Source organism: Labrus bergylta, chromosome 1 (genome assembly GCF_963930695.1).
Source record: "Labrus bergylta chromosome 1, fLabBer1.1, whole genome shotgun sequence".
Taxonomy (NCBI): Eukaryota; Metazoa; Chordata; class Actinopteri; order Labriformes; family Labridae; genus Labrus; species Labrus bergylta.
This window is the reverse complement of record NC_089195.1, coordinates 29,628,505-29,653,665: the sequence shown is the minus strand read 5'-3', so window position 1 is coordinate 29,653,665 and position 25,161 is coordinate 29,628,505. Positions and strand designations below refer to the sequence as shown.

The 25,161-nt window shown below is 40.7% G+C and overlaps 2 protein-coding genes across 3 annotated transcripts in view; both read left to right on the top strand.

Annotated features, from left to right (window-relative positions):
- Positions 1-6,646, top strand: part of LOC109989958 (kelch-like family member 5) — a 63,361-nt gene extending 56,715 nt beyond the window's left edge. For both annotated transcript variants that reach the window (XM_020641872.3, XM_029278885.2), the window contains exons 11-14: positions 126-200; positions 1,142-1,279; positions 1,616-1,787; positions 3,762-6,646. In XM_020641872.3, the coding sequence (XP_020497528.2) occupies positions 126-200; positions 1,142-1,279; positions 1,616-1,787; positions 3,762-3,818 (442 nt within the window). In that variant the 3' untranslated portion in view covers positions 3,819-6,646. The remainder of the gene's footprint in view (positions 1-125; positions 201-1,141; positions 1,280-1,615; positions 1,788-3,761) is intronic.
- A 2,814-nt stretch (positions 6,647-9,460) lies between these two features.
- wdr19 (WD repeat domain 19) lies at positions 9,461-24,624 on the top strand. The gene is made up of 36 exons (XM_065958812.1): positions 9,461-9,585; positions 10,981-11,072; positions 11,194-11,259; positions 11,350-11,475; positions 11,637-11,752; positions 11,958-12,073; positions 12,397-12,477; positions 12,592-12,704; positions 12,803-12,976; positions 13,057-13,127; positions 13,229-13,401; positions 14,051-14,171; positions 14,270-14,376; positions 14,469-14,585; positions 14,823-14,978; positions 15,755-15,902; positions 16,150-16,363; positions 16,697-16,856; positions 16,977-17,087; positions 17,298-17,407; positions 17,754-17,811; positions 18,443-18,589; positions 18,695-18,777; positions 18,865-18,948; positions 19,040-19,186; positions 19,785-19,909; positions 20,025-20,134; positions 20,245-20,313; positions 21,067-21,144; positions 21,756-21,852; positions 21,938-22,062; positions 22,646-22,727; positions 22,839-22,989; positions 23,161-23,284; positions 23,406-23,482; positions 24,329-24,624. The coding sequence occupies exons 1-36, from the start codon at positions 9,580-9,582 to the stop codon at positions 24,441-24,443; spliced, it is 4,050 nt and encodes a 1,349-aa protein (XP_065814884.1). The 5' UTR covers positions 9,461-9,579; the 3' UTR covers positions 24,444-24,624.
- The last annotated feature ends 537 nt before the right edge of the window (positions 24,625-25,161 follow it).

The following is a 25,161-nucleotide window of genomic DNA, read 5'->3' as shown; positions in this document are numbered from 1 at the left end:
CTAAATCGGAAAGGGACTTCCAGCGTCCAGAAATGCTGGCAGTTTTTCTATGTGGCAGGTGTGAAGTGTGTGTGTGTGTTCGTGTGTGTTTCCTCAGAGATAACAGCATCTTCTCTCCTCCTCAGGTTATATGCAGTAGGGGGTCGTGATGGCTCGTCCTGCCTGCGATCAGTGGAGTGTTTCGACCCGCACACCAACAGGTCAGAGACGAGGGCTCTTCATCTGACCTGAATTAATTGCACACTCCTGATTTATTTCCTGCCTGCTGTTGTTTGTAATGAAGTGCCTCTAGGCTTTTTAGGTTGTTTACCCACAGATCAAAGGAGACAGCTAACCCTCCCAGGATGTGAGAAATAGATCACATTCAAACAACTTCTGTTTATCCAACACATTCATTATGGACCTCACTGTAGAGATTTTAAACAGAGCAGAGAATCTGAGGCTGCACCTTCATTAGGTTTTATTGGTGATGGAAAGAAGTGCTCTGTAGCATTTTGTCTGAAACAAATTCATTATGTCTGAAGCATCTCAATTACAACTGGTGAGGTGTTGAGGTGTAAAGACTGCGGCTGGATTTCACAACCACAGCAGCAACCCTGTGTGGGGTCGCTTTGGGCTGTGCACGACACAGACAGAGATAACTGTGAGTCTAATTCCAGGGGAAGAGGTTTTGGGGTGGATTGTTAGACAGAATCTAATCAATAAAGGCAAGACGAGAAGATAGGAAACATGGTCGCATTTTGACCTTATTCCAGCTCCTCCTCTATGAAGCTTGGCATGTTTTTGTCACTATGTAAATGTGTGTTTTCTTAAGGCTGAAATTGCCCTTGCTTAAAGGACAATTTTATAAAAATATTTTCATATAAATAAAGCCTTTGGCACTTCAGTTTATCTCTGTCATTCTCTAAAGAGCTCTTTAATAATGGTAGGGCGCAATAATTCAATAATTTCCCACTTTGTGGATATTAAAATGGTATATTAATGTCTTCTTTTTGCTGTTGATCCCATATTTTAATTGCTCTTCATGTTTCTAACGTTCCTAACACTTTGATTGACTTTATGATCGGTGCTCTCTAAATAAACTCGCCTTGCTTTGCCTTTTCTCACCTTTTGTTTCTGGTGCTTTCAATCTTTTTTTCAGGTGGAGTGGTTGTGCTCCCATGGCTAAAAGGCGTGGAGGTGTGGGCGTGGCCACGTGGCACGGCTTCCTGTACGCCATCGGAGGTCATGATGCTCCAGCTTCATCGCTTGCATCTCGGCTTAGTGACTGTGTGGAGAGGTGAGTCTGAGTCTATGAGGAATGGGAGTGTTTGGAGGGTGAGGCAGCTTCTAGTTCCTACACTCCAACCTGTGGATCAAGCGACCAGAGAACCTGAGGTGCTCTCAGTCTCGAGTCCCTTAAGCGCCGTCACTTCTTATCTACTTGTGCTTATTATTTTAATTAAACTAATATTAATTTCCTGTTTTTGTGATCTTATATTTGAATGTATTTTGTATTCTGACACCTTATTTAACTATTTTACTTCATTCTTATCTGCAACAAACTAAACTCAGTTTGATGTAGCCATCATTTTTTGTGAACCTGTTTGTGTGTGTGTGTGCTGGCGGTTTACAGGTACGACCCTCAGACGGATGTGTGGACGGCAGTCGCCCCCATGAGTATTAGCAGGGATGCTGTCGGTGTCTGTCTCCTTGGCGACCGTCTCTATGCTGTCGGCGGTTACGACGGGCAGGTGTACCTCAATACCGTTGAAGCTTACGACCCTCAGACTAATGAATGGACACAGGTACACACACACACACACACACACACACACACACACACACACACACACCCTCCCTCCAACTCACACACAAACACAGTACAGTGCAGACAAAGCATTACCAAGGTGCTCTGATTAAAGGCACTGATCCCCCAACTGCTCGGGCGCTCTTTAGTGTGCAGCACTTCACTCAGACGTCTCTCCATTATTTACGCTCACAGGATTGTGTTTGTGCATGTGTATCTGTGTATTCCTTGACTTTGTGTATGTCAAATGAAAAACTGAATTTCCTCTTGGGGACTAAAGTACGTCTTTGTCTTCACAGACACTTTGAGACTACACAGACGAATTGACTGTAGTTTGGTCCAAACAAGAAATAAATCAGGATGAATACAAATAAAGTTGTGTTATACAAACATGGTCACATTTTGACCTTATTCCAGCTCCTCGTCCATGAAGCTTGGCATGTTTTTGTCACTATGTAAATGTGTGTTTTCTTAAGGCTGAAATTGCCCTTGCTTAAAGGACAATTTTCTAAAGATATTTTCATATAAATAAAGTCTTTGGCACTTCAGTTTATACCTCATCTCTGGAATAGGATTTCCAACCAAAGTCAAGAGAAATCTGCTGTTTTGGTGTCATGCACCCCGGTGAGAACAAGAGGGCTGCAGGTGGGTAAGAGACAACATGCAGAGATCGACCAGACTGATACAGAGGGAGGAGGACAAACTGAGATGAGAGGGGACAAGTAGTCACCATTAAATGTATCCTCTGCTCATTGTCAGTAACAGAAACAAACAAAGCAGAGGATTTGTTCTCTGTCCTGTCAGCATCACGTCCCCTTTTTTTGTAAAGACATGGGTGTTAAGTTTAGTATTAGGGGACTGAAAGTCAGCTTTGAATTTCTGTGGAGAAATATGAGACACAAAAACTAACTGGAGTAGACAACCACAGAAAAAAAATCTTCTCATAGAGCCAAATGTTTAACATCCATACTCACTCCCTGCCATGCTGAAGTCAGCACGTGTCTGCAGTCATCGACAACACCATGTTTTACAAATTGTACTTCTATAACACACTTGTACATTCCCTTCAGTTAGCTATTTATTTTTAAATTAAGTCTTGACCTTGAAAACAACATTTGAAAAATCTCAGGTCAAGTTCCTTTTAGCAGCGCTGACCGAGCTTTCAGGAGAAGGCCATAAGTCACAGAACAATGGTCAACTTTTCAAACATTTTTTATTCAAAATAATGTCTTTTTAAAGCATCTTAAGAGTGACTAACCTTTTAAAGAAACCTCAAAACTGAAATGAACGATCAAGTCTAAAACTATGTAACATTGTGTTTGAAAAAAGGGAAGTATATTTCCAACATCTAATTTCATTGAAAAATAGAGTTAAAAGATTTCGCAGTTAAATGAGTTATGTGGTGCTGGTTCAATCTCTGACCACTTTAAATCTTTTTATTATGTTTGCACAAAACAATAGAGATTCAAACCTCAATGTGGTTGTTGTTGTTGTTCTTAGTGATGGTGGTTGTGGTGGTTTATGTGGTGTTTGTGTTGGTGTTGTTAGTTGTGGTGTAGATGTGTAGACCGCTCTTTGCATTTTCGGAATATGGTAGTCTGCACGTGATACTACAAAATACACTCGCCGGCCACTATATTAGGAACAGCTGTTCAACTGCTTGTTGCAAATATTTAATCAGCCACATGGCAGCATCTCAATGCATTTAGGCATGTAGACATGATCAAGACGATCTTTTCAAGTTCAAACCGAGCACCAGAAAAGTTCATTTTCAAGGTTATTGACTGTGTTGTATTTCATATATGTGTTAAGAAAGCCATGAGTACAAACAATATTAGCTGACTATAGGATATATTCATTGAAAGAAAAGAGAATTCACAGGACGTGATTGATTAAATATTAAATTCACTTTTAATCCACTGATGCTCCAGTTTGTGTCCAGCTGTGACAGTCATTCTTCTTTTGTCTGCAGGTAGCGCCTCTGTGTGTGGGCAGGGCGGGAGCGTGCGTGGTGGCTGTCAGACTGTGAAAACAACAACATCCAGTGATGGACTTGGTATGATGCGGCTCAGAGAACCCTCCTCTTCACCACCGCTGACGTGCAAACCCATCTGCCTGGCAGCATGTGAGCGCCACCAGGAAGTGAGAGACTGATTACTGAACACACTTCAGGTGTCAGACCTTGACAGAAGCACGTTGAACTCTCCTGTAACGGCTCCCTATCATTTTTAATTTTTTTATGTTTAGGGTCGTGTTGAGTGTCGGGTTTCTGATGGAGTCTTCACATTACAAACTTTTTGTTAACCTCTCCTGTAGAAGTGAACTACCACCGACACCCGTGATGAAGAAGAATCTGCAGTGTTTGTGTGAGCATGACAGAACAGCTGTCTCACAGGGTTTTTTTTTCTCCCTTGCCTGTTATATTGTTCCTGCAGACAGTGTAGGACAAACACACACACACACACACATCTACAGACCTACACGGCTGCTTTCAGCTTCTTCTATTTCTGTTGACAAAAAAGTGAGACAGAGAGAAAGAGGGAGAGAGACAGAGAGAGAGGTTGTCAGGACGGCTGAGATGCCTCATCATTTTATGCTTTCACTTTTCCTAACATGAACTGATAGTGTGTATTGATGCTATTTTAACATATTCCCTGTTATTTTATGCTGCAGTCTGCAAGCGCTCTGCTCCCGATTTCTATCCTGCTCCTTCTCCCTGACAGTTTAAAGAAAGACTTTTGACATAATCAGCACAACCTTATGAGCTGCAGCACTGTAAGGAACGCTGATGCTTTTTTAGACAAAAACACATCATGATGCTTAATCTTGATATTCCTCTGAAGCACACTGAGTGTCAGTAATGTGCAGCTTATTTTAAGATTTTTAACAAGCCACAAATGCAAATTATTCCACCTCTTCCTTTTATCTTCTGTTGTTTAACGTCATATTCTCTCCTTTGGTTTCACATATTTGAGCTGTAATAAGGTTCACAGCCTGAGTCATAGAGAGCGTAAATGTGGCCCTGCGTTGAGACCTGAATGGAAAGACTCACCTATTTCCAGGCTCAGCGTCTGTCCCATCTGCTTTTTCTCGTGCGTGTACATGTACATGTGTTCAGATGTTCAGAAACTGCAGAGAGTGTATTTTTATCTCAAATGAGAATCTTCCCCTCTCTACACAATTCCCCGCCGCTTTCTCTTCATCCCCATTTTCCCACTTCATCACCACACACACACACACACACACACACACACACACACACACACAGCACTGTGTTTAAGGGGCAGAATTGGATACAAGGACAGAAATGAACAACAGACAATATAATGAGACCCTGAATTTAATAACGCTGGTTCAGCCGATGTAACGTTTTGTTTGATGTGGAGTTCAAAGCGTTATTAGATTTGATGCTGCTGCAGACACACAATCAGACGTCAACGGAGAAAATGAGTTTCGACCTCATGTGTTCATGCTTGAGTAAACTTATTGTACATGTCATACGTAAATGTGCGTTTCCCCTGTGTGGCTAAATCTGCTCCTCCCATTTTGTTTGTGTGTGTGTGTTTGTGTGTGTTTGTGTGTGCTTAGTGTACAGAAAAGCAGCTCCTGACAGTGAGAGGCAGAGCAAGCATCCTGTCTGAACTGACAGATCTAGAGCTAATGTAGCCCCCAGGATGCTCTTCAGAAACACACATGGACCGTTCACAGACACACGGACACACACGCACACACACACACACACACACACACACACACACACACACACACACACACACACACACACACACACACACTTAAGCACACAGCCGAAAGCCAAGCGCCCCAGGAGCCAGGGAAGATTGAAAAGCCTCCCGTATTTGCCAGCATGACATCTCAAAAGCAGAGAGGGGCGGGCGTGCGATTCCCCAAAGCTGAGCGGATGTTTATTCAGGCCGAATGCACGACTGCATTATTCTATTTTCTTCTTCTCCTGCAAACCACCGAAACCTGCTCAGTGGTTATTTAGAGACTCGTTCTCCTCAAAGCAGATTAGATGAGCGCAGAGGTAAACGTGTCACCTCCACTGTGTACAGTCAGAGAGTTTGAATTCAGTCAGAGGTCAAATACATCCCTGTTTCCAACAAAAGTTTGGACGTTGTGTAAAATATAAATAAAAACAGAATGTGATGATTTGTAAAAAGTTGAAATCATTTGCAGTGGGCGTGGTGAGGCTTATGTTTACCTGTGCGTTTGTGAGGCAAGAGGCTAGACAAAGAGGTTGAGTGGATTTGAATATTTTCTGTTGACCGTCATCGTTATGATCATTGTCTTATGGACTTTTTGTTTAGAATTATTTTTTCAGGTTTTTGTTTAATATATCTACAAACATATCTAGACTTTGTATTTGATTTGGATAAGAACGAGTCACAGGTTCAGGCCCACTTAGTCTCTGTGCGGCATTATCCAATCTAAGCCGCTACAATCAACACGTTTTGATTTTTTGGACGTTTTACACAAAGTCCCAACGTTTAAAGAAACAGAGTTGTATAAAAAAAGACATTCCAAATCAATCTATGTATTTAGTGTATATGATGTACATAAATAAATATTAAATATGTATGTAGTCTTATTGCTTTATGCTGTAGTATGCAGCACACAGTACAAGTGCAGAGTGTTATTGTGTGTTTCACTTTGTACCATGAATTCAAACCAAGAAGAGAAAAATGAAGATTGTACAGCTGCCCATCTCCTCCTTAAGTACCAGCATATAACACCTCCTCTTCTACAGTATAAATAAGGGATGTACAATATATCTGTGTGCTGCTGTAATATGCTGTTATCTGTCTTTTTATACAGTAAAGTCCAGATGTGATTGAACTCTTGTTTCTGTTTTTTATTTCCCGTGTAAAACACTAATGCAACGGTTTAACAGTCACAACTAAATCATCTTTATGTTATGGTTGTTGTTGCACGCCGCCTCTGTTTGTCACATCAGCACTATAAATGCCATCATGGTGTAAATTTGAATACTTCGAGGTGCCTCTTATCTCTAATAGCATCCCCACCAGAGCAGGCATCAGTGGTGGCCTTTTGCAGTTTGAAGCCCCCCCCCCCGACTTGTGTATGACTTTGCATTAATAATCTGGGGCCCGGAGGTTAATGTGAAACCTCATTACTCCTAAGTATGGATGCTCTAACTTTACCACTGTAGGTTGGAGCCAGAGACAAAGCAGCAGGTTGAAGCATTCATGGAGCGAAACAAGTGTCTGAGGGAGAGGAATGCTCATGATTTACAGATACTGTGACCCCGGGACAGCAGCCGGAAGAAAACGGATTTACTCTGTTATTTATCGCAGGCGGGGCTTTAAATCATAACCCGCCTCAGACGAACGGCGCCTGGTGGCTCTGAGAAATGGAACCAGTGACCTTGTCTTGCCCCCTTAACAGCACCTGAGTCCTTACCGCCTGACGGGAACAAGAAGGAGACGAAACAGTGCTGGACTGCCTGACTGCACATGTACATGACATACAAATGTAGAAACGACCTGTAAAAACATAAAGACATGCAGCTGCGGGCGAAATGACAATATCCATCAGTGCTGCACACATGTGCACACATCTGTACCAACCGGGCAGATTAGTTACCCACAGGCCCGTCTGTTAGCATCAGCCTTTACACTCCTCATCCTGTTCGGCCAAACATTCATCAGAGCCATACACATTTACTTTGAGGATGGAGGTTTCTATTATTGAAGCGACAAGACTTCAAGGTCATTTCCATGTGATTGAAGGATGCAGCCATGAAGAGCGATCATTAAGTCTGTGTTTGATGCAGTCACTCAGCTGAAACATTAGAAACAGTAGCTTAGTGTATATGAAGAGCGGCGACAAAATGACACAGACTACGTACAGCATGTTACACTGAAAAATGTTGTTAGTATGATCTTTACATGGCCAGAGGCGTTTTCACAATAAAAGCAATAATAACAGTTTAAATAGTGGCAGCAAACATCAGAAGTTTCATGCTTTATTCCTGCATGAAACTTCTAAAATCCAATAGCAAAAGTGATGCTTCATTTACTCTGGTATTCATTGTCTCTCTGCCAACAAAGAAACATTTCCCAACATCCGTTTTTTCATCTTTCTTTTTTTTCCATCTCTCTGCTCTAATTTTATCATTTTGCTTTTGAAATCGTGCAGCTGCTCCCTTCAGTGCATCCTGATGAGGTCTGAGTCAGCAGGGTGTGTTCTGCAGAAAGGGAATATTTGTGTCACACAGCTGGCATTTCACGCCTGCTCCTGGGTTTGTAGAGCAGAAATAAGCTGTCACCCCTCCACCTCTGTACAGTACGGGAAAGGACCGAAGGTGCTGTGTCACCACCAGTGTTTGCTTTGAGCAGTAATGAAATAACAGAAGAGAGGGAGGGATGACCTTTGGTTCAATTCAGTTTATTGCCTGTAAACCAGTCCAGTATATAAAGAAGTCACACTGGTCAGTCTCCCTGCTGTAACATAAAAAACAACCTTTTCAGATTTTTAGACATTAAAAACCCTCAATTGTTTATGTTAAATATACGTAATAAGTAATAATATATTATAGGGATAGTACAGAGAGCCTGTTTGGTCGAGAGTCAGAGGAGCTGAAGATCATGTTTCTTTTATTTATAGATCTTTATTAATTGATTGCAGGATAACAGAAGAAGTGGGCAGATATTGTGAAAACAAGGACAAAGAATTGTTTAAGTCATTTACTCTATGTGAGGCTGCCCTCTGCTGGATCTGTGGTGGAAGCACACTATATGCTTCGACACTGTTTTAATTTTCTGTAAAATTAATGGTAGGTGTACGAGCGGATATAAAAACAGAATGTAAAATAATATTATGCGTTATAATTACATTAACTATACAACAATACATAGTTGGGCTCTCTTTTTGTATTATTTCTCAAAATCATATTGACAGATTATTGGGAAAAACTAAAAATTCTGCTTTTTAATCTGAGTGATCAAGTCCTCATTTGGTATTTTTTATTTTGTAGTTTATATCTATTTATTTTATTTAAATAAATAGATACAAACTACAAAATATTATATAGATTAAATGAAATAGGAAATAATGATTCTTTAGATCAGGATTTTTTTCTCATACTTTTCAGAGTGATTGAGATTCAGATGCCTTTATTTAATTAAAATGTAAACACGCGTAGAGGATTTAAAGCTCTTTCTTTGTATGCTGTCCTTTTAATCCTTGTAGAAGAGAGCAATATAGAGAGCTGTCAGAAATCAAAGTTTGTGTTTCTATAGCTCGTCAAGCTCATTTAAGTCTGAAAGTCATCAGATCATTGGGTTGCGTGGAATTCAAATGGTGTTGTCTGAAATGTATATTATTGATCAATGAAAAATGTGCTGTATAGTAAAATATATTGAACCCAGACTACTTTGTGCCATAGCCAGAGGCAAAACAAAAGACTTTCTTCCTCTGTGCACAATAATAAAGAGGAAGAAGCCTAAATGTTTTTATTACATTAATGTTTACTGGCAACACAGTAGAAAAAAACTATTAAATTATTGAAAACAACTTCATTTGAGGAAAAAGCTGTTTGTGTTCAGGACGCCTATAGTATCTTCTTCCATCACAGTCATCTCAGCTCTGATTTAGAGGCTGCTCATTGGCTAATGGTTGTTGCCATGACACCGCCTCGGAAAGACGCTTCGAGGCGATGCATTGTGGGAAACATGAAACGGTTTTGGTCGGAGATGTTTTGAACAGAAAAGATCATTTTAAACTCTATATAACAAAGCGCCGTTAAGATGAAGGTATGTATCAGCGTGTTTATGTTAAACACCGGCAGTATTTCCTGCTTTTTGTTTCCGGGTTTGTTTTGTTTTTCACATGGAAATGCTCTGTGCGGCTAGTTTACCTAGCTACTTGCTAACGGTGGTGTTAATTAGGCCACTTGTGGACACAAAACTAAAGCAGTTTAAAATGTTTTAAAGTAGTTCAGGTGAGTCAGGTAACACCAGCTGTCTCATGTGAATAAGTGTAAACCTGGGAGAACTCAGGACCAGCTTTTCCATCTCAGGTGGAGTTAAAGATAAACAATAAAACCTTTCAGTGTATTCTTTAAAGACAACAGACTTCTTCTTCTTAGATATCTCAATGAATCACAAAACACAGACTCAGGTTGGTTTCCTGCTTTACGTGTGCAGTCAAAAATCATTTAATCCATGGCGATGTAACGTTGTTCATGTTGCATTTGAGCTTTTTTAACTTTATTTCTTAGTGTTGTTGAAATTAAACGTAGTGTCAAATGTTAAATGTACTTTAATATAAAGCCTTCAGCATCATATACAATACAAAACTTACATAACATAGATCTTCAGCTGTTAAGTAGTTACTTAACAATGACTTGATTTTGACATATTTTAGGGAAGACATTGTCATTTAGGAAAGGATAAAACTTTATTGATCCCCAGAGGAGAAATTCGGGTGTTACAGCAGCACAGACAAGAAAGCTCAAAATACATTAAACAGAATAGATGAGATAAATAAAAATAAAAACAGGGGGTATATACAGTCCAGAAATGAATGATGAAGTTAACTGGGGGGAATTGAGAATCGAGACAGTATTTGCAGAAAATGACAAGATAAAGTGACAAGTGATTAAAGTGACTTGGTATGATAAATAATGTAAACAGCAGAGAAGAGAGAGAGAGAGAGTTGTTGTTGTTAGTTGTTGTTGTTTCACACAGTCTGTAACTTAAACCAATAACATATTGAAAAAACTGCCCAAACAAACTCTTATCCTGTTGCCTTCAAGTCAATTTGTGTAGATTGTATATATAGAGAGATTATAAGGAACACAGGAAGTTAATTTAATTTAATAAATATTAATAATTGAGCTGTGGAAAAGGGGTAGGATTAAATAAGTTTTATACTTCTTCCTACTCCTTTTCAGGCATATCAATTGAATATATGTGATTTTCTTTTTCTTTTTTTGTGAAATAATTTGAACATTGTTTTTTGTTTATTGTATATTTGTGCTTTTCATTTTGTTTTGTATTTTTGATATGTTTGATTTTATTTGATGTGTCTGAAATAAATGTAATCAATCAATCAATCAATCAATCAACTTCAGTCCAGTCCATGTTATGTGTAATAGTTTGTTATGCAAATAGATGTTACTGAAAAGGATTTCTTTGTGTTCACAGAGCGTTTTTATCCTCGATGACAAAGCCTGGGCCGGTTCTAATCTGCTCTATAGGTGGCAGAAATCCCTTGGTAATTACATCGCTGTTGCTGGGTGAGTAAACTGTTCCAGTAGGAAATGTAGTCTTAAAAAAGATGTGTTATTATCTCCTTTTCCTAACAGGATTTACATAAACTCATTCAATCAAATGTGCATTTTATATCTAATTATTCAGCCAGGACAACTCAGTGAAAATTTTTGATCGGCATGGACAAAAGTGGACTGAACTCAACCTTCCAGGGTAAGTGTTCAAACTATGTTTTCACTTCAGTTTAGGCTATTAACAAGTATTTTTTATTCCACTTTCTTTTCTTTCTCCTTATTCCCCCAGACGCTGTGTTGGAATGGACTGGGATAAAGACGGGGACATTTTGGCAGTGATAGCTGCAAAATCCAGCTCCATTTACCTCTGGGATGCCAGTGTCAACAAGATATCACAGATAGAGGGCGGCATGAAGTATGATAAGAGTCAAACATATATAGCATTAAGGCTTTCATAATTATAGTCAATGTTGCTGAACTTTCAGTTTATTAGACGAGAGTAGATGTGATATTGCTTTGAATCAGCCCTTGTACTCTGGGTTATGTTCTTGTTCTTGCTGTTTTTGGTTTCTGCAGAGACCAGATGTCCTTCCTCCTGTGGTCAAAGATCAGCCCGCTGTTGGCAGTCGGGACAGTTAAAGGAAACCTGCTGATCTACAATCAGCAAACCTCACGCAAGATCCCTGTGCTGGGTAATTGATGCATTCTTTTAATGTTTTATTGGGACATTTAAAAAGCATGTAGACTGATGTCATGTACTAGCCCTCGTGGCTCTGTGCACTTGAGGAGCCTGCTGATTGGAGCTCTTATGGATAAGTTAAAGATTGGCAATTTCAACAAAATGATGCTTTCGTTAGCCTTCTCTATGTATTGATATCTGCTCTCTTCTATTTCCAGGTAAACATACAAAAAAGATCACCTGTGGGTGCTGGAATTTTCAGAATCTACTCGCTCTGGGTAGTGATGACAACACTCTAAGCATCAGCAATCATGAGGGGGACACGGTCCGACAGGTAGCCACGCATTAATCCAGCCATCCAGATATACCTAATAATTCACTTTTTTTGGCTACATCTGTAAATTTTGCAATTATTGTACATAGCACAGAATTACTGTACATAGCACAGACTATTGCACTTTCTGCTTATTTGCACTTCTGGTGAGATGCCAAACCTCATTTCGTTACTCTATACTTGTATATGTGTAATGACAATAAAGTTGAATCTCATCTCATCTCATCTCATACGCAGGAGTGCATTAACTCACTGACAGCGCAAATGTGTCCTTATTTTGACAAAAACACTTTATAGTTAAGGAAAATCTCTTCTGTTTCCAGACGACACTTCGTGGTGAGCCTGCTGAGATTTTCTTTTCGGTGATGAAGACGGATGAAAGATCTGCTGTTGGAGAGAGCACCGTAAGTCTGTGCTCTTTCTGATGTTGTCTACCTACTTTGATTTATTCCCTTAAATATGCTCACTTTTAATTTGACTTTCTTTTGTTTTCCTTTCTGCACGTTCTCATCCTTCAGGTGAGTGTGTCTGTGGACAAGAAGATACTGATGCTCTTCAATTTCAATGACCCTGACAACCGGATAGAATTGACCTTCCAGCGTCACTATGGAAACATTGTGTCCTACCGCTGGTAAAATACAAGACCACACAGTCCTGCACGCCATGGCACACTGTTACTGATCCACTGTAGTGAGATGTTTGTACTAAGGTGTGTTCTGTGTCTTGTAGGTATGGTGATGGGTACATACTGATCGGCTTCTCCCATGGATACTTTGTGGTTATTTCCACTCACATCAGGGAGATCGGGCAGGAGCTCTATCAGGCCCACAACCACAAAGACAGTCTCAACAGCGTGGCCATCTCAGCGTCGTTAAACAAAGCCGCCTCCTGTGGGGACAACAGGTACACACAGGCTTTCAAGTGAACCAGAGCAGCAATCCTTTTATCTATTTTGAACTCAAGAATTGTTTGTCTTGTTGCAGCATAAAGATCCACGAGCTGTCGGAGCTTAAAGATATCAGCAACGTAGTTCGGCTGGATGATGAGACCAAAGGTGAGAAAGACTTCTCTTTTGTATCCTTTCTGTCAATTAAAGGATTCTCCTTTAAACAGTGTCCACTTCTCCTTTCCCGGCCTCCTGCTCTCCTGCTGCAGGTCTGGACCAGATGAGCTGGACGGATGACGGACAGCTGTTGGCGGTTTCCACACAGAAAGGGACGCTGCACGTCTTCTTGACCAAGCTGCCCATCCTGGGTGGCAGCTTTGGAACCCGTCTGGCGTACCTCACCTCGCTGCTGGAGGTCACGGTGTCCAACCAGGTTGATGGGGTGAGGTTACACACACACACACACCTGTAATAGGTAAAAAAGACAAGACAAGATATTGATCCCAAATGGAGAATTTCAAGTGTTGCTGAAACACAAAGAGAGCTTAGCTACAATTGATAAAAATAAATGTAAAAGGTACACATAACAGGTATGCAAGTAGGAGTAAAATGAACTACCGGTATACAGGACAATTATTGGACATTAATAAACTACTTACACCATCAGTTTCACCAATGTTTAGATATTTACAGCAGAAAAAAATCATTATTATTTACTTTTGAATGAAACACAGGAATGCTGTTTGATGAGTCGTTTTATGGAGTAAACCTGATCCCTGTATTACAAAGATCAAAACACACAAATGACTCTCTGAACAGTAAAAGGAAATGTATGAATCCATTAGGTGAAGTTGGTAAAAAAAATGTGAAGTCTTTTTGCAAAACACAAACATTTAGGATAGAATCGCAGTATGTGAAAAACTACATACATTACATATATAATTCATTTTAAAAAATGTATGGAGGCTGTGGTTCTACGGGTGTGCGGCCCGGGTTTCTCTCCCTGATTTCTCTATCCACTGTCCTGTCTCCCTGATAAAGGAGCAAAAAGGAAAAAATAAATCTTACAAAAAACAACTTTTATTTTGTAGGAAAGTCCTGTGGCCATACAAGTGGAAATAGAGCCAACTTTTATCGCGATGGGACCGTACCATGTGGCTGTGGGAATGAACAACAGAGCCTGGTTCTACGCCTTGGTCGACCATGAACCTGGTGTGTGAGTGTGAAACAGTAAACCAGGTGTTGTGTGAGGTTGATAACTATTCAACCCTGCATGAGTGTATGAATCATCTCACTTTTGTATCACTCAGGTTTTAAGAAGCTAAAGGACATTGAGTACTTGGGGACAATAGCCAGCATGTGCCTTAACTCCGACTACGCAGCAGCTCTGTTTGAGGGAAAAGTGCAGCTTCACATGGTGAGCGATTATTGAGCAGGCTTCACCATTCACTGCTCTTATAAACATGGATAAACAGAAGGGTTCATGCGACTGTGTGTGTGTGGGTTTAGATTGAAGGCAAAGACCTGGAGGAGAAGAAGCAGATGAAGCTGTTTCCAGATGACGAGATAAAAAGTCGGATCCTCTGCCACGCCCTTACCGCTGACTTCCTCTACTACAGCACTGATGTAAGGCACAGCAAATCCTACCATTAATTGTAGATTGTAAGAAGGTCATGATATGAGAACATCTTTGAATTACTAAAAGGTTTTTCTCCTCACTCTACTGTAGCCTTGAAAATGTGAGCCAGTGTTTTCCAAGATACTTATTTGTCCTCTTCTCATTCCGATCCCCTCCTCGTTATCCTCACTTATCTTTTGCTAATGCATGTTGTCCTCTCTCTCTCTCTTTTTTATCTTTCTCAGTCAGGTCATGTGGTGTGTGTGTTGGTGGAAGACTGGGAAACTGTGAGCAGCTACAGTCACACGGTTGGTGTGAGGAAAGTGTTCCCCGACCTTAACGGCACTCGTCTGGTTTTCATTGACGAGAGGAATGGCGGCTTCCTGCTCTCTCCTACAAACGTCAGTAGAAATACTTACTAAAGACTTTTAGTGTCTTTTCTTACTTAATTATTTCCCCCGACAGATTTCGGTCAAACTTTCTGGATGTCAACGGATGCTTTTAACTAAATTTATATTGGTGCCAAGACAGAATTTGGCACTCCTGTTAGCTCCCGTGAGGAGATTTTAATTGGTTATGAAACTGACTGAAATGAATACTGACGCCTCTTAATGACCTATAAAAGCTACTCAGATAATTAGCGACACGATTGAGTATTTCTACTTTGTTATTTTTAATGATTCTTATCTCTGCTATGGGGTTTGTGTCAAATGAGATGATATACAGCATCTTAACGAAACAAGCTTTTTTTCCACCTTTTGTACAGCAAATATTCACAATAAGTGATAAATACAGCTGTTTAAAGAAAGCAGATGATGAGACTGGGTAAAAAGAGATGTGGGATATCACACCGTCTAAAGGGGGTGCCAAAATGGACAAAAACAGAAAGTTCCTCAATAGAACTTTAATTTAGAGTGACGTAAGGTCCTGTGGTACCTGATATGAAAGGTCAAACAAAGGTCACATTCCACTGACCTCTGATTAAACTGGGTAAATTAATATCCAGTAATAAAATATCATTGCAGGACAAGATTTTTTAAATGTTTTGTGGAGGTAAATCAACCAAATGAAACATTTGTGGCCCTGTTGCATTTAGTGTGTTTGCACTAATTTAGCAGGTTGAGTTTCTTTTTATGTAGTTTCTTTTTTTATAATGTGTCTGTGTGTGTCCATCTAGGCAACAAACACCTGCTTTGAGCTCCCAAACTTCTCTCCCACCATCACCGGAGTGCTGTGGGACAACTGGCACGCTGACAGAGGAGTGTTTGTAGCTTATGATGAAGAGAAGGTTTACACCTACGCGCTGCATAAAACGACCATATACGGTGAGCGATCCCACATCGTCACACAAACTGCACACTTACCCCTCTGCGATTAAGTTCTAAAATGTTAAACAGGGAGAACTGGTCCTTCATTTTAACGTTATTTACTGTCCTATTCATGTGGGCCAGCTTATATTAGCAGAAAAACTCAATATATTGATGCTGAATGCAAAAAAAATGTAATGATGAGCTGACAACAGGAGGCTCATTATTAAAATGTACTTCTTCTTCCCTGTCTCTGTCTTTCCAGGCCCCAGAGTGGTGCTGGTGGGTAGCACCCCTCTCCTCTTTTCCCAGAAGCCTTTGCTCTTGCACAATGGAGAGCTCACGTGTCAGACAGCCAGCGGAAAGACCAGTGAAGTAGCTTTGAGCACTCACCCCTTCCTCAAGCGCTCAGCTGGCACACCAGTAGACTCACAGCTGGATTTCAGCAAGCAGCTCGGCCAAGCTCTACTGCTCAAGAGGTCAGCCATGTTGGAGACGATGTGTTCACACATGGAAAGAAAGCTTTGAGGAGATTTATTCATGTGCTACATTTTTATGTTAGTCAGTTTATGATATATTTGGTTTGTTAATCCAATCTCTGGAAAACGTTATCAGACATTTAATACTGAAAGTTGTGCTGTGATGGCATTATTAATAGTTACAAGTTATGATCAAAGTTGTTTTTTTAAAGAGAGAGAGATCTGTACGCGGTTTAGCTCCCACTGAGCAAGAGTACACGTTTAATAGTAAATGAAAAAATCTGCAAACAAAAAAACATGGGACTCATCTATGTTTTGTTTTTTTTCCTCCAGGTTTCACGAAGCGTGGGATCTGTGTAAGTCTGCCGGCAGTAGCTCAGACTGGGCAGAGTTAGGGAAAGCCTGTCTGGTCCACATGGAGGTGGATCTGGCTATCCAGGTGTACCGCATGAGCGGGGATGTGGGCATGGTGCTGTCACTGAAGGGCACCCAGGTACAACTTAAACTCAGACCATTATTAATATATCAAACTCCCTCTCAGTGACACACACCAACAACTCTGACACACCTACCCTCCTCCTCTCTGTCTATCGCTCTCTCCCTCTGGATTCAGGGAACAGAGGACATGAATTTGCTGGCTGGACATTTGGCCATGTTTCTAGGGGACTACAATGTGGCCCAGGACCTCTACATGTCCTCAAGTTGCCCAATCGCTGCCCTGGAGGTAAAAACATTCACACACAAAGAGTCAACAGTCTTTATATGTTTAATCAGCCGCTCGTGTCGTTTCATCAACAATTATGGGAAGTTATTAAGTAGTGCCCTATTATATATATATATATATATATATATTTTGTGTGTGTGTGTGTGTGTGTGTGTGTGTGTGTGTGTGTGTGTGTGTGTGTGTGTGTGTGTGTGTGTGTGTGTGTGTTAGATGAGGAGAAACCTGCTGAATTGGGACAGTGCTCTCATGTTGGCAAAGAGGTTAGCAGAAGACCAGATTCCCTTCATATCCAAAGAGTACGCTGTCCATCTGGAGTTTATGTAAGTAGAGGCAAACACACAGACCAACACGCTCACACTCATATATTCATAATCAGAGATGACTCAAGTACACGCCTGCTTTACTAAAGTAGAAGGACAGAGACGTGTGTAACAGAACCCTGAGAAAATACTGATTCACCTTCTTTACTGGAGTAAAATTTAAAAAGTTAAAAGATTTAATAAAAAAAAAAACTGGTAAAAGTAAACAGTTTGATAAATACTTAAATGAGTAACAGATTCCATAAAGTTGATCGAAATATCTTAATCAAGTATTTATACTTCACTTCTAATCACCACTCATCATCATCAGTCTACCCTGTAAATAAACTTCTCTCTCTCTCTCTAGTGGAGACTATGTGAACGCTCTTGCTCACTATGAAAAAGGCATGACCCATGATGCTAAAGTAAGTGCTATCATTTTTTTTTTTATCTCAGCTTGCTTGAATAATATTGTAAAATGAATTTCACACTGTGAGCATGAAGATAAATACTACTTATTCTTATACTATAATTACTACCAAGCAGCAACGTCCAGTGTTGAAAGATGAATCAAATGCAAAAGTGCAAAAAACTGCAGTTCCACGTGTGGCTGCAAAAGACAAGAAATAAACATATTTACAGCCTGGTTCATAAAACACATTTGGTATAAATAGCTCAGTTCTCAATATTGGTAAAAAACCTTTTTTTGGGGGGGGAGGGGGGTTCATTTCATTAAGCCTTATTCATACATTTTCACAATTAGTGGCATAGCTGCTTTGACTGACAGGTGGTTGAACTGCAGCAGTTTGCCAGGAGAGGTAAGGCTTACCTAACCTCCCAACTCTGTCTGATAGCAGATTGACGGAAAGTTATGTAGTCAGCATTTCCCATATGGCGTCCCCCATCATTCGGCTTTAAAATGCTTCTTCAGAAACCTATCGATGACGTCACTATGACTACATCAGTGCTTTATACAGTGTACTTACTACACAGGACCTCACTCATGACTCCAGACGATTCTTTCTCATGTGATTCTTTCTCCTCCTCGTCCTGCAGTTTGAGGAGCATGACGACGCGTGTAAAGCGGGTGTAGCCAGGATGTCCATCAGGATGGGCGACATCAGGAGAGGAGCCGCTCAGGCGATCCAGCACCCGAGTAGAGTCCTTAAGAAGGAATGTGGAGCCATACTGGAGAGCATGAAGGTACAGAGTCAGCCTTGTTTGTGTCTTGTGATATAGGTTACTTGTGTTTAAGTGCATTTTTTGTTTACATATCTTTCTCGCTGGTTTGTTTTCTTTCTCTTGCAGCAATTCTCTGAAGCCGCTCAGCTCTATGAGAAAGGCCAGTATTATGACAAGGCTGCTTCTGTCTACATCCGCTGTAAGAACTGGTGAGACAAACAACACACACTGACTCTCAGACCTGTAAGTGTCCCTCCTCCTTCATACATTTAAACTGTATTTTTATCTATACTCAGGGCAAAGGTGGGAGATCTGCTCCCACACGTGTCCTCTCCAAAGATCCACCTGCAGTACGCCAAGGCCAAAGAGGCGGACGGAAAGTATGTTCTTGGGTTTGAATGTCTGTCACACTGAGGAGAATGAAGCCACTAAAGAAGGGTTTATGTATAACGTGTTTGCTGTGTTCTGCAGATACAAAGAGGCTGCACAGGCGTATGAGAGTGCCAAAGACTGGGACAACGTGATACGTGTGCTGCTGGACCACCTGAACAACCCTGAGGACGCTGTACGCATCGTCAAGGAGACGCAGAGCATCGATGGAGCAAAGATGGTCGCCAGGTAGGACGAACAAGAGAACATTGTATGTAACCATATAATGTTCACAAATTAACCCTCCTATTGTTACAAATGTTCAAATTACAGTTATACCAAATAAAGAAAGAAGCAGATTTTGACCCTGTTGCATCATAAATCATTTATTTTCCTTTTTAGCAACAACATAATACAACTGTAAAATACAAGCCTACATTTAAGTCAAGATATTATGAAAAACACAAAAGAAGAAACCAATGTGTTTATGAAAACTAACCAAAACTAAAATGTAAAAAACATTTGCGTTAACTGAAACTAAAAATGATTTTACCAAAATAAATAATACGCAAATATCAGGAGTTTTTCAAGAGTTATTTTCTGAAAGTCTGAAAGCACTATAATTCAAACTAGCCTTTGTTATTACAAAACTTACTGTGTGTGTGTGTGTGTGTGTGTGTGTGTGTGTGTGTGTGTGTGTGTGTGTGTGTGTGTGTGTGTGTGTGTGTGTGTGTGTGTGTGTGTGTGTGTGTGTGTGTGTGTGTGTGTGTGTGTGTGTGTGTGTGTGTGTGTGTGTGTGTGTGTGTGTGTGTGTGTGTGTGTGTGTGTGTGTGTGTGTGTGTCTCAGGTTCTTTCTGCGCTTGAACGACTACGGCTCGGCCATCAACTTCCTGGTTCTGTCTCAGTGTAACGATGAAGCTTTCCAGCTGGCACAGCAGCACGGACAGATGGAGGTCTACGCTGACATCATCGGTCAGTCTCTTTCTGTGTGTGTGGTGTTTAAACCATATGGATTGAAACATAACGTCCGAATGGGTCACTGAATGTGTACGCTGCTGCTGTTCTGTCCTGCTGCTGTGTTCATCAGGTCCTGAGGCCACGCAGGAGGACTACCAGAGCATCGCTCTTTACTTCGAGGGGGAGAAGAAACACCTGCAGGCGGGCAAGTTCTTTCAGAAGTGTGGGCAGTACAGCCGAGTAAGTACTCTTCTGAATTAAACCTTTTTTTAATGTTTACATATGCTGTTACACTTAATGACTCACTGTATGTATGTTTTTTCTTCTTCTCTCTGTTCACCGTGTCTCAGGCGCTGAAGCACTTCCTCAAGTGTCCCAGCATTGAGGACAACCTGGCGGTGGAGATGGCCATAGAGACGGTGAGAGCGATAGTATCAAACTAAATATCCCACTAAGAGTGTTAAAATGTCTGATACTTTAATACAACAATACAGTCTCTGTTAATTCAATGATCAAAAGTACAGAAGCTTTCAAAGAAAACGAAAGACCTTCAGTCAAATATTTTCTGACCACGCCCCCTCTCTGGAAGGACTCGGGTGTCTCGGGCTTTCTCGCTCCATGTCCTGTTGTTTACGGTGAGAAGGCAGACTCAGAGCGCAGAACAAACACCTAGCTGTAGGAGTGTCACCCACCTGGGGGAGGGGTTACTGCCCTTTGTGATGTCATGAAGGGAAAATCTTCAAACAGCCTGTTTGAGCACACATTTTCTGAAAAGTGGAGCAGGCAAAAGACGGAGAGGATGGACTTTTTCTCATGATTGGGTGATTAGTAGACAGGCTAAGGACAGAACGGAGAGCAGCTGTGCTTTTCATTCTAATTCACAGGTTGGAAAATGATGATGTCTTCAGTCGTTTTGGGGTTAAAGTTCTATTAAGTCTCATACAAGCAGACAGACAGCAGAGAAGGGGACAATATATTTGTGTATCATGTTTTTGGTCATTACAAACAAGAAATTGAATATTGGGAGCCCCGGACAGGTATCAGTATTTTCATTTTAACTAGTATCATATCAAAATTTAAAATCTGCACTGGTGAAAACCCTGTATCCTACTGCTTTATATCATATCATGTGACAATTCATTTGTGTTATTTTGGATGTGTGTGTGTTTCAGGTGGGTCAGGCAAAGGACCTCTCTCTGACCAATCAGCTGATAGATTACCTGATGGGAGAGAGTGACGGCATGCCCAAGGTAATCAATCACTGTCATGTATGTCTGTCTCTTTGTGCTTTGAATTTCCAGGTTACAGGATGTTAATTCATATTTAGTTTTTAAACCCATGTATTATAAATCTTTCTCCTCGGTTGCTCCTCCCACTTTTCAAAGAGTTTGTGTTTGGCACACACACAGTTAAAATTGTAGCTCTGTAGCCACTGCTGACCTCTCTAGATGCTCTCTAGATCTAGGAGCAGATTAACTTTTAGTGTTAAGATCTTACTGAATGAGAATTCAACTCTGAAAATAAATCTTACAAGATGGATTTTTAAATTCCAGGATACTGAACAATGCGATGTGATGTGATGTGATGTGATACTACACTTTATTGGGGAACTTAGTCTTGAACTCCAGTGCTGCACAAATTAAGCTGCCTTTACTGTAGAGTAAGATAAAAAGAAACAAGCCACAGTCCACCTGTCAACAGAGAAGAACACCACAAACCAATAAAAAAAAAACATATCTCTTCTTACTCATATTGTTCAAAGGATCGTGTTCAGCTTCATAAAATCTAAGACCCTCATTTTGTATTTAGCTGTGCCCTTAAACGATCTAATGTCACATTGACCTCTCTTTCTTCTCCTCAGGATGCAAAGTACCTGTTCCGTCTGTACATGGCGCTGCAGCAGTACAGGGAGGCCGCACGCACCGCCATCATCATCGCCAGAGAAGAGCAGAGTACAGGTACAAAAATACCTTTAAAAAAATAAAGCCGCAGTAGCTTTCCACACTATTTCCGTTTGTTTATTTCTTCTTGTTGCTCCCACAGGGAACTACCGTAACGCCCATGACGTGCTCTTCAGCATGTACACGGAGCTGCAGTCCCAGAAGATTAAAATCCCCGCTGAGATGGCAACGAACCTGATGATCCTGCACTCCTACCTGCTGGCCAAGGTGAGAACAGCTCAAATGAATTAATGCACAGACATGTGTGTGAATAATGTCCAGGAAATGAGGAGTATTTGATACTCTAACCCAGTGCTTTCTGTAGAGATGACAGCTATTAAGCTGAGAAGAGGGTAGAAAATCTTTGTCATGACATGTTGTCCAGATATTACCCAACTCCTCCCCCACTCACAGCTATTTGGAAACCCTCTTGAAATGCTTTGAAGGTGTTTGTTTTCCCCAAAATCTTTTCAACCACACTGATGAAGAAGGAGGCTTACACAAACATGTGCTCATTTTCCACTCAGTTTAGAGAACCAACATATAAAAGGCTGAGGTCATCATTAAAAAAGTCAGAGATGGAATCCACAATCGAACGCTTTATGAAAACATCTGATGTAACGTTGTGTTCACATGAGTTTGTTATGATCAAGAACAAAGGCCTCGTTTGGACAAACAGCAACAGAAAACTCCTCAAATATATTCATCTGAGACCTGATCATATTTGTATGTATATGTTTATAATGAGGCCTGAAGATAAACTGGATGTAGTGTGTATGTGACTCGGTACATGACGTGTCCTTCTCTGTAGGTCCATGTGAAGCGGGTAGATCACCTGAAAGGAGCGCGCATGCTCATTCGTGTCAGCAACAATATCAGCAAATTTCCTGCACGTGAGTTCACACAGAATAAACCTTTTTACACTTAAAAGCATATTTTTGATGTTGTTTTTATGTAGCTGAAATCTGAATACTTTTGACCTTTGATTTTGTGTGTGTGTGTAGATGTTGTTCCCATTCTGACGTCCACAGTCATCGAATGTCATCGTGCCGGCCTGAAGAACTCAGCCTTCAGCTTTGCCGCCATGCTGATGAGACCAGAGTACAGAAACGACATCGACCCAAAGTACAGGAAGAAGATCGAGGCGATGGTTCGGTGAGAGGAATGCTCATCACTTTTCTTTACCTCATGCTGAAAGACTTTCAACTCCCTCTACAACACGTGTACTTCACCTCCTCCAATATATCACCTCCTTCCTTTTTACTGATCTCTTGCTCTACCTTTAATCTTCCTTTAAATCTCATTTTCTCGTCCACTGCACCACAGACGTCCGGATACTTCCGAGCTGGAAGAGGAAACTACCCCGTGTCCTTTCTGTGGCTTCCAGCTGCCACAGAACGAGCTGCTGTGTATCTCCTGCAAGAACAACCTGCCGTACTGCATCGCCACGGTACAAGCTCACACATTCACTAACCCAGTCATAAACTCATGTGCTGTTTTTCCCTTTTAAACAGAAGTTTAAAAGGTTCACCTTCTTCTCGGACCACATTGTCATCATCTGTCTTTTTCAGGGTCGTCATATGCTGAAGGAGGACTGGTGTGTGTGTCCACACTGTGAATTTCCTGCTCTCTACTCACAGTTCATTCTGTAAGTCAACTTTACTAATAAACCAAACCTTCAGCACCTCCACTTTTCAGATAGTTACATGAACTGATCACATATTCCTAATCATTTACTTTTAGATCCACAGCAGCAGAGTCATCATGTTTGAGAATCACAACAGAAATCTGACAAATCTTGACTTAAGACTTTAACTTTATAAAAGGATCATCTAGATGACGGTCTACTCAACAGCAGTTTCTGAATATAAAGTAGACCTTAGTATTTGCAGGTTAAGATTACTTTTACCCTTCATAAGTTTGATGTTTGGGATATTTATCTTGTATATCTTAACGGCTCAGCTTCAGAGAGGATTTAATACCCAGCAGTGATGTTGAAGTAGTCCGTCTACGGGACACAGAGGTCGTTACTTTAAGAGGCTCCCTGTGATAAAGGAAGGTGTCCCAAACATAGTTTTTGTTTCTTGAGGGATGGTCACATTGAACTCATGTTTGTTGTTAGTATGGTTTTATTTAACAGATAAATTCACAAATGTTCAAAATGTATCTGAAATTCAGAATTTGTAAAGTTTATAAGACTGTCACGCTTTCATGACATACTGCACACACACATACTGCACACACAGATGCAAACAGCTGACGTTCTGTATGACAATGTGTTTAAATACTGTACCAACAAATAGTTGACAGCGCCCTGATTACACTAAGAACACACATGTTTTTGTTTTTTGTAACATGTTCATTTCAAAGAATCTTTGTGCTAAGCTAAATGTCTCCACATCTGACTCTCCCACTAGAGAGTGAATAAGTGTATCCCTTGAAGCGCCCTCTCACACTCTGTCACGAGTCTTCACTGAACTGTTTGTGTGTGCAGGTTGTTGGAAACCGAGTCGGTGTGTCCCATGTGCTCGGAGACTCTGAGTGCGAAACAGCTGAAGAAGATCTCCGATTGTTCCAGTTACCTGCAGGCTGAAGAAGTGGATCAGTGAATAAAACCAAACTAAACAATATCATTTATATTCATCTTCAAATAAAAGATTTGTTTGCAGACTTCAGATCTATATTCAGGATGAAATGTGCGCAGAATTTAGTTTTTTAATGTGAAAATAAAAGAATGAACTGAATATGAAATACTTTTCAGAAAGAATCAAATAAAGCTTTGTATATTTAGCTGTTTGCTCAGGTTTCTTACATTATCTTTTATAATATAGTGAGAACGGTTGAAGCTTTAAACGAGTACAGACACTTCTGTACTCTGGATCATCTGTCTGTCAAAAGTCAAACCGGACATGAGAATATGTACAAATGCTTGAATGAATAGTTACCTGAAGTTTCCTTTGTCCTCTTTCTGTCGTTCATCTTTTAAATATTTCTGTTTTCCCAGACTGTGTAAGAGGCCCCGCGACACTTTACTCGATTAACCATCTAAGTTAACACTTGTTTCAGGATTCTTTGTCTTGTTTAATCTCCTGTACTGTTCAAGTAGCTTCAGGTTACTCTAACATTTCCACATTCATATTTTTTCCTTCTGTTTGGCTTTTTTTTGGGGGGGGGGGCACTCACTTCCACTGAAGGATGTGCAGGACTTTTCTGAGGGGGTCAGAGAGTTTTGTATTTGAACACTTTGAGGCATCTCCAGTGTGGTGAGTGTGAGTGTGCTGGTTAAGATCAGGGGTCTCATTTATGAAGGTCACAGAGGCTCAAAAA

What these genes read in the sequence shown, in the direction of transcription:
- wdr19 (XM_065958812.1), top strand. An exon ending in TCCTCTACTACAGCACTGAT is followed by an intron (nt 14,586 to 14,822) that starts GTAAGGCACAGC and finishes TATCTTTCTCAG; the next exon opens with TCAGGTCATGTGGTGTGTGT. An exon ending in ACTCCTACCTGCTGGCCAAG is followed by an intron (nt 22,063 to 22,645) that starts GTGAGAACAGCT and finishes CCTTCTCTGTAG; the next exon opens with GTCCATGTGAAGCGGGTAGA.